Below are 18,717 nucleotides of genomic sequence, written 5' to 3'. Positions count from 1 at the left end.
CCCGGGTATTTCTTGCCTCCACTTCTGGGTCATAACTAGTTTCAGAGTCAACAAGGGTCTGAAATCCTAGAACTGCCATCGACGTGAGCACAGTGTCTAAAAGATTAGGGGCTGTATGCTGAAGGCCTGTCAGGCCCCACCTCGGGCATCCCTTGCCCTCAGTCCCTCCTGCCCTGGACGTGTTGGCCACCTTGAGAATCACACACCATTATCCTTTTCTGGCAACGTCACCTCAGCTTGACCGGGCTGCAGGGTCGTCGAACCACAAGCAGCCCACAAGGATTAACCTGAGATTCCTTGCTGTCTCAGTCCACAGCCAAACTGTGTTTTCTGATCTCAGGTGGTAACAACCCTAACAACCACCTTGACTAAATATAAAACACTCAGCTAAAAGCCTTACTGGCACGACCTTGCTTGAGTTCCAGCCCTTTGAAGCAGGCAATGTTATTACCCCATCTTATAGGTGAAGAAACCTCAGCTTGGTAGAGTTAAAAATGTGAACCCCAGGTTTCTGAGACGCTCCGTTTGTGATTTAAACGCTATTCACCGCTGGTAAGGTAGGGTCGGCGTGGGCACGTTAGCTCGTGGGAGGCTGAGAGGACACTGGAGGTGAGTTTATCCCTGTCACCTTCCAGCCTTGCATAACGGTCTTAGAGATCTTTGGAGAACAGGTAAAGGAATATATTACTGTATCCTCCCAAGCTGGGTGGGTGGAGTACCTTATGGTTTATGAGGCCCAAACCAGAGATAGAACTTGGGCCTGCAGATAAAGTCTATCCGATATAACCCCTACGTTCTCCTTTGAGACTCGCCTCACTCATGCTTCCCTACTATACAGATATTTAAGAAACAGGGATCTTTTTAAAGGCACATACTGGGGAGAACTTTTGATTCCACTAATGTTCTATAATTGGACATCACAATAGACACACTGTAACTAGGACAATCAGAACCACCCTCTAAAAAGTATAATGGAATTAACTGAGTATTCTGATAAAAAGTGTGATGTTTCTGGTAAGAAATGTGAGGACTGTTGCCCCATGTAGTTTTACATATAATTCTCAATACAGACGAAATACACCAGAGACTCATTAGTTCGACTCATTGTGATAGAGGATTGGTAGGCGTTTCTGTCTTAATTCATACAGAAGTGATTCTATCATTAACCTCGCCCATTAAAGTCACCTCCATAAGCTTCCATTTCCTTATCTTTAAAATAAGGGTAATCCTCACAAAATATTTATGAGTGCTGGCTTTCAATCAATGCTATCAATTTTTAAAAATAGAAGGGGAGAGCTCCGAAGTATTTTCTAATTCAAACAAACAGTCCACTTTCCCTATCAATGCTCTTCAAAAGTAAGGAATTTGCCTGTGGCTATTCATTTGGGGGTGTACAGTAAACCATCCCACAGAGATGTGACATATGGTTCTGTGTGCATTTGGTCAGTTCTGAGCGCTTTTAAAAAACTCGTTTTTAAAATATTTTGGTCCATCAAATGCAATTTGTGCCTAAGGCATTCCAAAACTCCTTCTCTGACCATATTCCCGAAGGAGAAGAAAACATAGTTCCATTATAACACTTTAAATAAAGTGGCAGAAAATGTTAACATGACAAAAACATCATCTCATAATGGCATAAAGACGAGTTAAAATTAGCTCCTTTAAAAAAGTACCTGCTATTGGTTATACCGAAGGCAGTGTCTATGTAGGAGCCCTGGACAGGCTTGAAAAAACACCCTGTACTCTTTCTTACCACTGTGTTGTCCGAAACGGTTTCTTTCATTTTTGACACTTTACGTTTTAATGTATCCAATTCTTTCTTCTTTTTATAAGTCTCCGTTCTCTTAAATTCACAGAATTTTTTATATCCTTCAATCTGTACTGATAAACATGATAAACCAATCAAAAGAACTTATGAGAACAACAAAGTTTAGGAAATCTTTTTATTTTGTTAACCTAATTCATACTCAGGCTCAGATACCATAGTCGGTCTACCAACAAACAGCAACAAAAACACCCACCCCCACAAGGTTTGCTTGTGTTGCAACTTCACAAGAAAAACAGTGAACTACAAGAAATAAATGGTAATTATAAATGTCGAAATGGTTCATAAGAGCACTAAAACAACGATCATGAATAGCAGATTCTAGAAGCAACTGCCATCGTAGCCATCTCCTAGGAAAACACCGCAGCAACGGCCGCCAGATTTACAGTGCGCTATTAAGATCAGGAAAATCAAAGGAAAAAAATGACGAATGATCTGGAAATCTAAATTCACATTTTTTTTGTTGATGGGAAAGACAGCAGACTAAAAACGAAGTAAAAATCACTGAAGATGGGGCAGCTCACCATCTCGGACAACTTCTTATCATTCTACCAAAATCAAACATATTTTATGACTTGTCAGACCCAAGGAAGTGAGTCATCCTCTTATCAAATCAAACACATCAATGTATTTGGCAAAATGAATGATCAGGAACAAGGTAACTGAGTAATAAGGCCCGAGAAAGCATATTCAACTCTGTCCTGAAGAGTTAGGAAAACATACCTTTGGGTGGCTGTCAAAGCCATTGCCCCCAAAGTGTCTTATGAATGAACATGATCACGGTCAATCATCTCAGCACCAGGGCACCGCTGCATATGAATGGAACTTTGGGATTAACACATTTTGTTGAAAATCAGAATTCTGTGTCCATTTTTCAGCCAAAGACTTCTCCCAAGGTCTTGCGGTTATGGACATAATATCAGCAAAAAATATTTTGTGTTAGGGGAGAACTTACAATTTGAAGACTGACAGCTGTAATAGTTTTTCCTTTCTCATAGGAAGTAAAGGAAATTAACAGGCTGTTACTCCAGCCTATCACGGGCCTTCAGTGAACATTGGTGGGTGCTACACAGGTTGTGAGCCCTAGCCCGTTTTCTGCATTACAGTCATGCCCATGCCCATCACGGACAGGGCAGCAGCAGGGACCCAACAGCAATTCTCATCAGGAGCGGGGCTGCTACACATGGGGGAGAAGGAAGACTGCCGGGAACACCTCCCATGGAGATAGCCCTGCCTCTCCTGGGGTAATGGAAGCACAGCAAAGAGGAATCATCACAAGCCACTCTGATGGTGAATTTTAATTAGCATAGCCTAGCAGACACCAAGATGCAGTGGTCATTCCCGTCCACTCTCCCAAAATTGCTAGTCTCAAAATACTCTTTTCTGTTGCAGCCCCTGGCTCTGCGTAGCCCTTCTGCGGGCTGCCCTGCTGGGAAGCATTCAGCAGCAGCCGAAGGCTCTCGCAGGGCGGAAGTCGCTGGTCTTGCCAGAATGGTCAGAGGCAACGGGATGCCATGAAAACAAGTTCCTTGTCCCTGTAGGGCTGCCTATGAGCACGGGGCCACCCCGGTGTTACAAAGCCCGTCACTCGTGTTCTTTCCCATGACCTGAGCTGCTATGCCACAATCAGCGTCTACCCCAAGGGGCTCCAGTGTGCTCGCGTCTCTGCTCTATTCCCATCCCACTGATCACAGAAGATACCGCACGGGACGCTTGCTAGAACTTCCTGCCCGAGATTCTATACAATTCTGTGTTTTTTAAAAAAGTAAATCATGCCACTTACCTCTTCAGTCAATTTTTGTTTTCTTTTCAAATATTCCTCTTTGTCTTTTTCCAATTGTTCCTCTATTTCTCCGAGATGTTGTTTTTGCAATTCTATTTCTTTTCTCTCCAAGTTTATTTTGGTGTAAGTCTCATTGATGTAAACAGTGGCAGCAGCTTTTTCCTCCATCATGTGGTTGAGTGACAGCACTAACTTTTCATGCTTCTTCGACAGCTTCTCTTGCTCTTCACTAGGAGAAAAGAATGGTCGTGGCATGAAAGGTATGGCTTTTAGGAAAGGAATTTAAAGTCTGTTTGCTGAGAGGGAAATTGTAAGGAATACTTATTCTAGACTTGTATTTGTAATCAAACTTGGTTGAGAGGAGGACAGAAGGAAACACAAGCAGATGTCAATCCTGCAACTGTTTACCGCTGCGAAAATGTCATGTGGTCCTGCCTCACCCCACCCATCCCATTCCNNNNAGTAAATATGGGATGTTGTGGTTTAAAGTATGCAGTGATTCAAAACAGTTCTGAGCAGGTGAATGGTCTCTGACCAAATGGTGTGGTAGGTAGCACTGCCGTAACTAGCTTTTCTGAGACACGCAATCAAGCCAAAGGAAGACAAACATCTCACCACCCCTCCAGCCACCTTCTGCTGCCCTTGCCCTGCAGGGAGAGCCCAGCAGAAAGCTAGCCTTCCTCTGGTGGACCGCAGTCAGGGAGGAGAGAGCGGAGTCTATCTTCACTGTTCAGAAGATGCTTGAAACCTAACTTGAACTCTTATCCTCTCCCAGCTGCAACCAAATTGGAGTTCAAGAGGACACATTCCCTTCACCTATCCACTGCTAGCCACATCCATCTGAGGAAAACCTTAAGATGGTGAGAAACATCCACCCCGGGGCTAACAACGCAAGACTGGAAGGAGGGACAATTGGTGCCATTTCTAGATTTTTTTCTTTTTAAAAAGCTTCTACAATGTTAAGACCTTTTTCCTTTCTCTAATTTCCAGGGCTAAAGGCTTTACTTGTTCAGGGGGATTATATGGAAAGGCTTAGGAAAATAGAAACAGGTTGTTGGTAAGTTTATTTCCCACAGAAATGTAATTAAAAGCCCAGGATAGAGAGGGTCAGGTAATAGGTGCTTTGAGGGTCTAGGAGAGGAAGCCTTCTAAGAATGAGTCAACCTAAGGATTGAGTAGCCTCAGTGCAACTAAGCAAAACAAGTCAAATTAAAAAACAACAACAACAAAAAAAACTAGGTGTATTGAGAAGAGAGCACTCAGAAACCGAACACACCCAAAGAGCTTGCTGTTTTGGGTCCAGGACAGGACCACCTGTCGGAGTGTTGGCATCCTGATGTACAGCTTTCTTTGAAGAATGGATGCCTGAGACTAGCTTGGCGATGCTAGCTCATGAAGCAGCCCTCCTTACGCTCGGCATTCGCCTTTCCGTAAAGATTTCTCCAGAGCAGGATTCACAAAGCGTGGTCAGGACCGGCAGCATCAGCATCACCTGGCGACTCGCTAGAAATGCGAATTCTAACTCCCACCCCTACACCTACTAAATCAGAAAATTGGGGTGCCGGGGAGCTTTCTGGTAATATTTGTTTTAATAAGCACTCCAAGTGGTTCTGACGCATCCTCACGTTTGAGAATCACGGGTCTGCAGAGGTGTGATGGTGCTGGCCGACTGACCGGTATCCGCATTGTGAATCCCCGAGAGGGGTGAGAATTCTCAAGCTTGTGTGATCATGAACTTTCTTTTTTCACGGAGCATCCCCCAGAACAGGTGATCCGAGGGCCTAACTGGAGAAAGGCGTCCCTGGGCCTCGAGGTCTCCACCTAATTCCTGATGCTTTGATATCCAGTGCGCCAAGCAACCTTCTGATCACTTTCGCTTCCCAAGATTTTTTTTTCTTTCATGGGGCCTCTTTCAGCATTTCTTCCCCTGACAAACTGACATTCCGATATTTATGCATTTAGTCTTACAAATCTGCTCATAATGCTGAGTTGTTCTTAAGGTTTTGGTTTTCCTTTCAGGATGTAGGTCTTCCTCCATGAGCTGCATAAACTCGAACTTGTAATCCCCATTTTACAGGTGGAGTAAAGGAGGCCCACGGGGTGAAGTCCTGGCACCACAGCTCAGGAATGAAGGAAAGAAACTAACAGGTGTTGGAATCTGAGCTACAGGCAGTTATATACATCACCTCATTTAATGACAGATAAGATCTGTAATTAATTCTCTGCTGGGAACCAAACCCATCCTCAGACCTCCCGTAGTTCATGGCTGAATACTTTTAAGAAACTAAACGAGAGACAACGTATCTGGTTTGATACTGTATTTACAATACAATATCCAGCCAGATTTCTTGCTTTAGTGGTTGGGGTTTGTAAACTTCCTTAAGTGGAAACTGCAAGCTCTGTGTGTCTCTACCTTTGGAGGTGACGTGTGAGTCCCACACAGTAGGTGCTGCTGGGAAGCTGGATGGTCTCTGAGGCTTCACAGGTCTCCTGACTGCAGTGGTTGAAGATTTTTTGGTCTCCGCCCCAGCTCTGCGCGGCCATCACACAGCCCTTGTCAGCCGGGGTCCTCTGCTCCTGGTGATGTCCCCCGCACCAGTTCAGACCAGAGGACAGACCCCTGAGGACAATTTTCACACTCCAGCCACAGACCCCAACTGCCGCAAGTACTGAATTAAAAACTAAGAATACATACCCTAGAGTTTCATTAATTCTTTTCAGATCGAGTATTCTCATCTTCGAAGACTTTATTTCCTCATTCATCCCTGTAATGTCCGTTTGTATCTGATTTATCTCAAAAAGATTTAATCTGCGCGCATCTCCGACACATTCTTAAAAGTGGAAATGTTACTAGGTTATTTGAGAAATGGCACACTTGATACGGACTTTCTAAATGATAAAAAAATTAGGTCTTTCTTTGAAATACTCTTTTAATTACGTTCCTGTAGCAGACGCCTCTAGCCCCTTGGGTCCCCTCAATCTTACGGATCCGTTATTTCCTTACTTCAGCTGCTGCTCTAGTGACCCGCTTTTAATGGGCTCTCAATGACCTCACACTGGTGGGGCCTGGCAGCACCTCACTCCTGCTTATTCCACCTGCTTCTCACCTCCTGTCCAGGACCTCCTCGTCACCTCTACCATGAGACTTCTTTAGACATGCACACCGCGCACGTGTAACCCAAAGTGTGGGGGGCAGGCAAACACTGGACCCACGACGGGCCGGGAGAAGATGGAGCAGTGTGTCCTGGGGCACGTTGCCATGCTAAGGGGGTAGCGTTCACGGTGGTCAGCATCCTGTTGCTCCCCATATCCGCTCTCCCTTCTCCCTGCCTCGGTCTCCTTATCCTGCCCTCCTCCTCCTTGGGTTGTTCTCCCAAGTAATAGTGCAAAGGCCTCTGGCTCTGTTTTCTGGGGAGCTCGGTGTGTTAAAGAACCGATTATTCATCAACAAATAACAAATCAGAGTAATCACATAAGACTTCAGAGGTTTACCTCAGTGCGTGATAGATGGAAAAATGAATTCTTTAATACCAATGTTTAGAAGGTACTGGACTACCCATTTCTACACAAAAAATTCTCTAGACTAGCTGGTAGCTCCATCTGAGAGCTAGGTTATTTTTCCAAGGCTGCTTGTTAAGCTTGCTCATTGCAGCAGCACCTCCCAAACTTTTCTGTCTCAAAGATGCATATATATCACCTGGGGATGTTTTTGAAATACAGATCCTTTTCAAGATTTTATTTATGTCAGAGAGAGAGTACGCATGAGCGAGGGGAGGAGCAGAGGGGGAGGGACAAGCAGACTCCATATGGAGCCCGACATGGGGCTCGAACCCAGGACCCCGAGATCGTGACCTGAGCCGAAACCAAGAGCTGGACACTTAACCGACGGAGCCACCCAGGCTCCCCAAAATACAGATGATGTAGTTCTGGGGTGGGCCTAGAGATTGTGTGTTATAACAGCCTTCAGATGCCGCTGAGCCAAGAACTAATCTTGGAATAGCAAAGCTTCATAACAGAAGACCAATCACATTTATGTGATGAAGTATTCAGTGTGTATCAAGAACCTCTTTAGCTAGCATGCTCTTTTCTTTTCCTTCTAAATATTTTTCCTGATGACAAAAGGAAGCCAAAATAGTCTTAATTCTGCCATCAGCACAGATTCTTCTAAGTCGTTTTTTTTTTTTTCTGGATGTAGAGTTTATTGTATTTTCCCTGCCAAACGAGATTAACACCATGCATATTGTTTTACAACTATCACTCGGTGTCTAACTAGGACATAGAAATCTCATAAATTGAACTGGAATTAGTACGCCTGACCGCGGACTAGAGCAACGAGGGCCTGGATAGTAAAGAGAGAAGAGAACTCTACGGATTCCAGAGCCGCAGGTGTCAGGCGCAGCCACTACGCGCAGGGCTGAGACAGAGTTTGAGGAAGCCACACCTCCAGACCTGAGATCCAGGCCTCCTTGGGAAGGGCGGTGGCTCACTGGATGGCAAAGAAATTCGTGAGATGCTGGGCTGGTGGAACGCACGGAAATCTGGCTTCTGGCGGAATCGAGGGGACCTGTCCGCAGGGAGTTGCCACACTTCAGGTCTCACTGCAAAGCCATCCAAAGAGTGCCAGGAAAGCTGCTCCCAAGCTGGAGCCTCCCTGGGAGCACCACGAAGCTGCCCCAGGGGAACCGGAGGAAGCTGCCGGCTCTGCGGGAGGCTGACGTGGAGCAGCCGTGTGCACCGCAAGAACTGGCCAAGCGGAGCACCCTGGGGCCGGAAAGCGAACCCCTTTTCCCTCCAGTATCCTTCCAGTGCTCTCTCTTGACAAAGCTTAACATTGTGTGGGCTGGTAAAGGGGGAAATGACAGGGCCCCGGTCTCTCAACACGGGACAGCAGTGAGGGTAGATTGGGAGCTGCAAGGCAATACATGGGGAACTGGAACACCGACCTAGAAAGTGTTCTGCTGCTGTCGCTTTCGCTTTCGTTAGTTTTTAATTTAGACCACTGGGTGGGGGAGAGGGAGGTTAAAGGGCAATAAGCTTTGGAGCTGTGGGGGAGTTGTTCTACATTGAGCAAGGGAGCAGACCTTTGTATTCTCATGGGGACTGCTCCCTGAACGTGGGCCGCACCATGGAGACCGTGGACCAGGATGGGGCAGGGGGAGGTGTCAAGCCTTTGTCTCTTGTGCCGGGCAATTCCGGTAGAGGACCTGGGCTGTGAGCCTCAGCCAACACTCTGGCAGCTGGGGAAATGAAATCGAACCCTTACCTTACACCAAACACCAAATTTCAACAAAAATGAGTCAAAAACCTAAATGTCAGAGCTAAAACTATAAAACTCTTAGAAGAAAACATAGGAGGAAATCTTCAAGGCACCGGATTTAGCAATGATTTCTTGGAAAGGACACCAAAAGCATAGGCAACAAAAGAAAATATAGAGGAACTGGACTACATCAAAATTTAAAACTTTTGGGGGCACCTGGGTGGCTCAGTTGGTTAAGGGTCTGCCTTTGGCTCAGGTCATGATCTTGGGGTCCTGGGATGGAGCCCCGCATTGGGCTCCTTGTTCAACAGGGAGTCTGTTTCTCCCTCTCCCTCTGTGCTTACTCTCTCGCTCTCAAATGAATAAATAAAATCTATTAAATTTAAAACTTTTGTGCATCAAAAGCCAATATTAACAGTGAAAAAGCAAACCATGGAATGGATCAAAATATTTGCAAGTCATGTATCTGAAAAAGGGTTAACATCCAGACTCTATGAGGAAGAATTCCCACAACTCAATAACAATCAAACAACCCACTTAAAAGATGAACAAAGGACCTGAATAGATATTTCTCCAAAGAAGATAGGCTGATTACCAATAAGCACATGAAAAAATGCTCAACATCACTAGTCATTAGGGAAATGCAAATCAAAACCATGATACTAATTCACACCCACTGGGATGGCTATATCTAAAAAACCAAAAACAACAGAAAAGAACAAGTGTTAACAAGAATGTGAAGAAATTGGGATCCTTGTGCATCAGGGTGGGAATGTGAATTACAGCAGCCACTATGGAAAACAGTATGGCAGTTTCTCAAAACTTAAAGTACCATATGACCATACAGTCCAGCAATTCCCTTCTGCATCTATGCCCAAAAGGATGGGAAGCAGGGACTCAGACAGATATTTGCACCATCATGTTCATAACAGCTTTGTTCACAATAGCTACAGATGGAAACAACCCGAGGGTCCACCAGTGGACGAACAGATACACAAAGCACGGTACGCACGTACAGTGGAATACTGGTCGGCCTTAAAATGAAGGAAAATTCTGACACGTGCTACAACGTGGGTGAATCTTGAAGCCCTGTCCAGTGAAATTAGCCAGTCACAAAAGGACAAGTATATGATTCCACTTCTATGAGTAACTATAATCCCCAAACCTACAGGGAGAGAAAGAATGGCGGTGTGGGTGAGTTAAGCGGCCTAATTTAATGAATAAATACCAATTTGGAATGGGCTGATCCAAATATCATTAGTCTATTTCGAAACTAAATTCTATAAATTCAAGTTTTATATATATCATTTCCACTTAAAATGTAAGGGAAAATTATTATAGATCTTTGTGTTGTGTACCCTTTCTAGCTATATTTTGACATGAACTAACTATTAAAGTTGTCTTGTTCCAAGTAGTAGGCTCTATTTTCTTATAAGATAAATTTCTATGGTTGATAACCTTAAAAGTACCTTCCAATTCTCTGCCAATGCTACTGGGGAGAGTTTCCAGTAGAAAATACAGTCTGCTGAGCTCCATGCTTTCAATTTCCAGGAGATCAATTGTGGCTTTTCTCATTTCTTCCTGAAAATGTAAATGACATATTTAAAAAGTTAAGGCATTAAACTAATAAAACTTATTTCCTAAGCAATGTCCTATTAGAAATATTTCAGTGATCAAACGTTGATTTCCATTCAATACCTTCTGCTCTAATTTTTATTTGGAATAGAAAGTGTGAAAAATCACTCTTCTATAATCAGTTTTTAAGATAAGTCATTGTTAATTTATCTTCTAATCGGATTTTCTTCTCAGAAATCTTTTCTTATGTTTCCTGTATGCAGTTTCAATCAATTTAAAAGGAGAGACTCCAACAAAAAGAGTAATGCTGAGAAAAGAAGCTACTTAATTAAAAGATGGAAAATGTCTATAAAAATATGCTTAGGTATAAAGAGAACAGTATTTTTTTAATACATACCCACATATCCAAACAAATAGTTTGGTGGGGATTTTTGTGCTTTGTTTTTTTGGTGGGGCTTATTTTAAAAAAAGAAAACCATCCAAAAATCTGTTAGGGGAAAAAATAGATAAATCATCTCTTAAATAAATGGTCCTAACAGCTATAGTTCTTCTATGACCTGATAAATTGCCATTATATTTTATGAGTAATAAAACGCAGATCACATAATTGTACATATAGCATGATCACTTTTCTATAAAAAAAATAAAATTCAATACAGGCATCACCTATTCCCTAGAAATAGGAAAGACATTCATTAAAGTGTTAATTATGATTATTTTAGGGTGCTGGGATCATGGTGGTTTTTACTTTCCTCCTTTTACCTGTCTATTTAAAAAAAAAAAATTCCAGGGTAAATATTCAGTCTTTCAGAATAGTGAAAATTTGTTGCTTTATAAGAGGGAGGGATTTATCTCTAAGAGATTTCACAGCTCAGATATTACATGGAGACCTACTAGATACTTTAAGAAGCCACACGAAATATTTTGACCCCTTAAACCTGGGAGGAAAACCTAACTCCTAGAACAAAGCAGAGGAAGGTTTCCACGGGGCCAAGCGCAGCACCGCACACGTACCAATCCCAGGCTTTACGCACGTGTGCTCGAGTAACTGGGATTATAAAGCATCACGCCGCAGTAAGCATCCACATCGATGCAGAATCACAGAGAAATATCAAGGACATGAACTTTCTCAGCAGCCTGTAGACTCAAACTCATTTACTTTACAGCCACATTTCTACAATTGTAGATATTTGATATGCAGCCGATTCTTCAAAATTTTAAATCAAATGAAGAACCCTCCCCCTTCTGACCCCACTGGGGAAGCATCGTAAACATCATCAGGGCCACGTAGAGACACGTGCGTGATACTTCAAAAGGAAATTCCTTAAGTACTTCTTTGATGGGGCCCAGTGAGTATAACAGGGTCGGTTTGTTTTCACTGACCAGCACTGTCTACTTAGTGGAACAGGTGTCAAATCATCCTTCAGCAGTCATGTAAGAAACTGCTTACAGAGAACTGAGTGGATAGGCACCGTGCACGGCTTGTATATTGCGGGCAAGCGTTTGCCCCGTGGCCCACCCCTTCATGGCGCTCCGCTAGCACCAGCACTGCTCTCCTAAGCGGGCTCGCCCTCCCTCATCCACAGCACGGGTCCTTAACGCAGGGATCTTCGTGGAAAGTCACGCAGCGCTCCACAGGTCATCGACACCGGTGCTAATGCTTAGTGAATTGAGATAAACATTTTCTTTGCTCAGGATAAATGTTTTCTCTATTCATCTATTCAACTATCTTGAACAGAGCTGGTGCTAAATTAAAAGTTGATAAATAAGTGGAAGATTGAAAAAAAATAGCTCTTATAGATAATACAATACCAATTTCTTAACAGCAATAGCAATGTCCTTAAGAAAGGTCCTAGCTTCTTCATTGCATTTAAAATAGTCACTTTGCAGTGATTGTTCTGAAAAAAAAAGAAAAAAATTAGAAAATAAAGATCTCTTATTCTTTTGTCCAAATCCCATTTAACCCTTTAGATCTACCTCAAATGCCTGCGTAGCTGAAAATTCTATCTTCTATCTCTGAATTCCTATAGTACTTAGTATGAATCTCTTCTGAGCGTATTTCCTAATTCATAGTATTCTTATATATACCATAGTACACTTAGGTATATATTTAATGTTTCTTGAGGACAAACTCTTTTTGATATTCCATCTTTGCATCTCTCGTGGAAGAAAGAAGGAATCTATATAGAATAGGACCAAACATTCAATAAATATTTATGAAAGGAATAAATCTAACATTCCTATAATGCAGGTTTGAGAATGTTTTCATAGTATATATATTCATATTTGTATACATGTAAATATAATATTTTGCAAAAAACCCACTCAATTAACCATTTCAAAGTCCCTTATGTCATTTTTACTTCTGTGCCAATATTTAAATCCTGGGATGAGAGTAAAGATCTGTAAAACCGGCAGGTGTGAGGTAGAGAGACTCTTCATATGTCAATATATATTCATTGACATACAAAGGGTGTCTCCTTTCCCTCACACGCTGTAAGTAGGAAGCACATGAGAGGCTTATGAAAGGTTAGCAATGGTAATGAAGACCAGATACATACCAAATGGAAAGAAAGAAGGGGGGAAAATGGACAAAAGGAGGAGAGAGAACAGAGGAAGCTATACTTACTTTGGCTCTGGCCCCACTGAGTTACCTGGACTTTGTCCAAATGAATTCCAGGCCTGCATCTTCATGTGTGGGGTAAGTTTCATGAGATTACTGCTTTACACGCGTTATCTAAGTTGATTACTATAATCTTATGATGACTCGCATTTCACAGCTGAGAAATCAGACTTTTGAGGTTATGTCATATGTTCAAGGTCACAGAGCCCATCACTGAGAGTCTAGATGCAAACACAGTGTGACTCCAGAGTCCTTGGCCTTAATGGCTATACTCACCCCTCAGAAGAGTAAAAAAACAATTTCTGCCCTCAGTTCCAGAGAATTCTCTTAATGAACTAAGCTCTCAAACCAGGTGAAAATCAGTTACTGAGTTTGCAAGCAAGCCTGTGTTAGGAAGGGACAGGCCTTGCCTGTTACCGCCTTCCCCTTCTTCTAATGGAATGAATGAGCACAAGGTGTTCCCACTTGCAAATGGGCTAGAGAGCTGCATATTTTCTAACTCCCACAAGAAGCTTAATGAAGTTTTTTTCCTACAAAAAACTTTCTGAGAATCCAGAAATTATTAGCAGAAAAATATTTGCACAGAAGTACTGGTAGGAAATGCACATACTGATTAAGTATGAAGAGAGTTCAAGCCCCTAGCTCCACCCTGGCCAATGACAGTGACTCATTTAGGTCTCTTTGGTGGTTACCATTCTTCACGATAGTACTCACGCAAGCCTATCTCACAGAAACTGAGAAGTTAAATTGGTAGGTCTAAGAAGACAAACAGAAATAATCCCGAACTAACAGTAACACTATAATAGAAATCAATACGATTACTCTGAAACCATAAGATGTTGCTAGTAAAGCAAGGAGATGCTTTGTTGTTTGGCTTAAATGGTTTATGAGCTAAACAAGAAATGCCCTTTCTTGGACCATATCTTACCTTAAACTTAGGTTCCTTGATTACAGGTTCGGCTTTCTAACTGAAGAAGCATTTTAACCTGGCCCCATCCAAGGTGATCATGTTTGCATCTCCTAAATACCCTTGCCTAATTTTCCTTGTCTAATACAACAGGAGCTTCTTAAACACTCCCTTTGTTTGCCTGTTAAATTCTCCACTTTATCATGACAAAATGTTGGAGAAAGTAAACTTGCAAAGAAAAGAAGGGAAAAGCTGAAATTAAACGCGTAATCTAAATGCAGGTGGGCATCCCAGTCGCAGGCAAATGGCAGTAGCGTAAGAGTCCAGGCTTTGCCTGGAGTTTGTCACCAGTTGCTAGCGCGAGCTGGGCCGAGTCACTCCAGTGGAGTGACTAGAGCGGGAGAGCTGAGCCCTGGGTCCCACCGCGCCGCCACTCTCTTCCCCAAGGAGTCTGAGACGGCTCTGCCTTAGCCTGAGACACCCCGGGCTCCCGCAGGAAGGTCCCCGCTGAACCCCCCCGCCCAGTGCCGGCTAGGTGCCACCTCCGAGGAGCCGTCCGTCCCGGCGCCCGCAGACTTCTCACCCACAACAAAGAGCTGCTCCAGCGCCGCGGTCGCCACCGAGGAGCCCAGGGAGGAGGGAAAGGTGCATAACTCCAGGGAGGGGCCGGTGGAGACGGTGACCGCCCGCAGCGCCTTCTCACTGAACCCCAGCTCCCGGGACCAGGAGCTCAGGGCCATCTTATTGCTCCTGCGCGGTGCGCTCAGGCCTGAAGCCAGGACGGCCGGTTGCCACGGGCAACAGAGACGCCGAGGCCCCGAGCGCCACCTGGGGTGGGTGCCTCCAGGTTCTTTTAACATCAGCCGTAATGAAGCGCTCCCGGAGGGCGGGGTCGCTCTCCCGCCGTCCTTTCCGCCTTCCGTCCGCCCGCGTGTCTTAGTTCCGGTCCTGGACGTTTGTCTGGCCCACCCGAATCATAACCTTGATGGCTTGTGAACGCGTCCCTGTGCCAGGTGCTACAGGAGCCGCTCTGACTTTCACAGCGGCTTTGTGAGGCAGGTTCCAGCTCCGCTTTTCCAGACGAGGAAACAGGCAGGGATGACTAAGTCATCTGCCCACGGTCACAGGACGTAATTTTGGATTTGAAGTGAAGTCCGTATAGATCTTTTCTTTTTATATATAATTTTTATTTTGTTATATTAGTCACCATACAGTGCATCCCCAGTTTTTGATGCAATGTTCCATGATTCATTATTTGCGTATAGATCTTTCCACTCTGCTGCCAAGCCCATCTCTGTACTCTTCTAGAACTTTCCTTGTATCTAGTCTATCACTGAGCACATTTGACCTTGAATCCGTGAATTTTCTCTGTCTTCTTATCAAACGGTGAGCTCTTGGAGGCAGGGATATTATTTATTTTTCTCCGCATCTCCAAAATTCAGCCCAGTGCCAGGCTCAGATTGAGGGCAACTATTAGTTCCCCTTCCTCTGGCTGGCGAGAAATCAGCAAAGATGACTTAACCCTTTTCTTATAACTTTACAGAAGGCAAAACTAAAATCAGATAGTGACAGTGACAATAGCTATCATTTGTTGAGCGCTTACGACGTTGCAGGCACCTTCTTAGTCCTTTAGAGTAACCCATTTCACTTTTACGAAATCTTCTGAGGTAGCTATTATATCCCACTTTCAAATGCGGACGCTGAGCCTGTGCCCTGAATCACGCTGCTACGCTGCCTTGGAGGAGACCTAGCACGGCAGTAACAGAACTAGTTCTAGAATCCAGGTCTCCTTCCAGCGACAGCCATATCCTGGCCATGGACACTCTCCTGGGTCCCCTCTTTTGCTAGATTTGGTCTATTGGTCTTCAGATCTCTCCCTGCTTTTCTGTGCTGCTTCTGCGCGGCAGAGGCAGGAAGCCTGGAAACTGCATTTCTCAAATACTAGTGCCAGATTGTCTAAGTTCCACCAATTGGAGACACTGGTGGGACATTAGCGGGCCAAAAAGCCACTCTGCTCTGGTCTCCAGGAGTGGCAGTTTCAGGCCACCGCAATGGAGTGCAAGTCGTTTAGGGGGCTCCAGAGATGGCCGCAGTGGGAGCCGGAGCCTCCCGCCCGCGCTCTGCAGCGGCTCAGCAGTCCCTGTGCACCTGGGGGCACAGCACAGGCTTGTGGCAGATTTCTGAGCTCTAGCATCTTCCTTACGTCCACCTTCGATTCTACAGCCCTTGTAGCACATTCCCTGTGACAAATTCCTCCCTTCTTGAGCTACCTAGACTGGACCCCCAAGCCAACCTTTATGCTGTTACCAGAATGTTCTTCCTACTCATCACCTCATTTGGACCACATTGCTCTCCATTGTCTATGAATAAGGCCAGTCTCTAAGGGGGCATTCAGTGACCCCCCCAATGGATTTGTTTTAGATTTTATGACTTTTTTTTAAGATTTTATTTATTTATTTATTTATTTATTTATTTATTTATTTGTGAGAGAGAGCACAAGCAGGAGGAGCGGCAGGCAGAGGAGAACAGGCTCCCCACTAATTAGGGAGCCTAACACTGGGCTCGATCCCAGGACCCTGGGATCATGACCTGAGACAAAGGCAGATGCTTAACCAACTGAGCCACTCAGGCATCCCTTAGATTTTGACTTTTTATGTCTACTTTCATTCTATTTCCTGAACATGCTTTCTGAGGTATTTTCAGCTTCTACTTTGACTCATAGTTCCTTCTATGTGGGATGACCTTTACAAAGTCCAAACCATCCTTTCAAAAGGAACTTTATTAATTCCCAAATAGGAACCTGGGCAAGCAACATGAACAGGCATTTCATAAAAAAAAAAAAAAAATCCCAAGAACTATATTGAAAGAACATTTAAAGAAATTAGCAAAGAAAAAATAATACACCCATTTTCCTCATATTATTAAGATTCAAAAGAATAATAATTCGAAGTGTGGACACTGGGAGTGTGAATTACTATACCTTGTCTGGAGGACATTTTGGAAATACATATAAGGAGTCTTAGCATATAGTAGTACTTCTAAGAGTTCTTCTTAAAAAAATCATCGCAGGTGTGTCCAAGGACATGAGTATGATCTCGTTCATTTCAGTTCTATTTTTAATAGTAAAAAATTACAAACAACCAAAATGGTTTTACAGCGGGACACCAGGTTTAAATAACCTAAGGGACATCTGTGTGGCATATCTAAGAAGTAGGTCACCATGTGGTGAAGAGCATGGTTATGGGGTAGTTAAAATGAGGACTACCACTAACCAGATGAGCTGTCTTTTGAGCAAGTTAATCTCTCTATGAATGTCCTCCAGTGTCCTTGCTCTAAGGGATGGTGGTGGTAATAATAGCTCTTAGTTCGTAGAACTGTTGTAAGGACTAAATTAAGTAAGTACTTAATGCTATATTCAACACATGGCACATACTCAAAAAAAACCATTATTTAATGGTAAATGATAATGTGGTAGCTATTTAAAATAATGGGTAGAAATTTACACACACGCACACAGACACACACACAGACACACAATTTCCCATGAGGTTAAATGGAAAAAACAAGTAGCAAGAGATAGATGTAATATTCAATTTTTATATATCTATATATGTACATAAATGTACAGAGGGTACATCTCTATATGCATATTCATGGAAAGTGGTCTGGAAAGAATTGTTCACTAAAATGTTCACTGTGGTTAATTCTGGTAAGTAAAATTATAGGTGTGGTAGGTAAAATAATGCCTCCTCAAAATGTCCTAATTCCTGAAACCTGTGACTATGTTATGTTACTTGGTAAGGGGTAATTAAGGTTACAGATGAAATTAGGGGTTAAAATCAGTAGACCTTGAGATACGGAAAGTATTGTAGATTATCCAGATGGGTCCAATGTAATCACAAGAGTTCCTAGAAGTGAAGGAGGGAGACAGAAGAATCAGTATCAGAGTAAGAGACTTAAAGACACTACCTTCCTGCCTTTTAAGATGGAGGAAGGGCCATGAGCCAAGGAATGCAGATGGCTTCTAGAAAGTGGAAAAGGCAAGGAAAGAGATTTCCCCCAAAATTTCCAGAGGAACCCTAGCCATGCTGACCCCTTGATTTTAGCCTGGTGAGACTTCTGACCTCCAGAAGGGTAAGATAATAAATCTATGTTGATCTAACCACTTAATGTGTGATAATTTGTTATAACTGCAATTTTAAACTAATATAATGGGTAATGTGAACTTTTTATTTCTGTATTTAAATATTTTTCCATAAGCATGTATACCTTTATAATTAGAAAAAAAGTAAAGCTTTTTTAATAAAAAATAAAATATACAAATTTAATATAGTTGAGTGTATAAAAAAAGCTTTCTGATCCTTCATTAGCTATAGATGCTGTTCACTGAGTCAAAAGCCACATCTCACTCCTCCTGCGCATCCTTTTTACTTCAGTAATACAGATGCATTCATGTTCCGGTTGATTTGTTATATTTCTTCCTTTAGTAATCTCTACACTCATTGTGGGGCTCCAACTCATGACCTGGAGATCAAGAGTCACACGCTCTTCCAACTGAGCCAGCCAGGCGCCCCTGTTCCAGTTAAGATTTTTAAGGCAGGCTTTTGCTTAGTTGCTAGGACAACATAGGAGAATTCCCCAGTCCCATGCTGGAATTGATTTTTTGGTTGAGCTGGGGTTAGTAAGTTGCTTCTTTTTGCCTTTTGCTGCTGACAGGGCCAGGAGAACCCAGCTGCTGCCTGGAGTT

The 18,717-nt window shown here is 43.3% G+C and overlaps 1 protein-coding gene across 1 annotated transcript in view; it reads right to left on the bottom strand.

Moving 5' to 3' along the window:
- Positions 1-14,710, bottom strand: part of CCDC175 (coiled-coil domain containing 175) — an 83,090-nt gene extending 68,380 nt beyond the window's left edge. Inside the window, exons 1-6 of the mRNA XM_008703346.2 lie at positions 14,554-14,710; positions 12,253-12,338; positions 10,335-10,446; positions 6,304-6,439; positions 3,609-3,837; positions 1,754-1,876 (exon numbers count right to left, since the gene is read on the bottom strand). Coding sequence (XP_008701568.2) covers positions 1,754-1,876; positions 3,609-3,837; positions 6,304-6,439; positions 10,335-10,446; positions 12,253-12,338; positions 14,554-14,710 — 843 coding nt within the window. The remainder of the gene's footprint in view (positions 1-1,753; positions 1,877-3,608; positions 3,838-6,303; positions 6,440-10,334; positions 10,447-12,252; positions 12,339-14,553) is intronic.
- Between the last annotated feature and the right edge of the window lie 4,007 nt (positions 14,711-18,717).

The sequence above is a fragment of the Ursus maritimus genome, unplaced genomic scaffold, assembly GCF_017311325.1.
Source record: "Ursus maritimus isolate PB19 unplaced genomic scaffold, ASM1731132v1 scaffold_25, whole genome shotgun sequence".
In the NCBI taxonomy this organism is placed as follows: Eukaryota; Metazoa; Chordata; class Mammalia; order Carnivora; family Ursidae; genus Ursus; species Ursus maritimus.
This window is presented reverse-complemented; position numbering and strand designations above follow the sequence as displayed.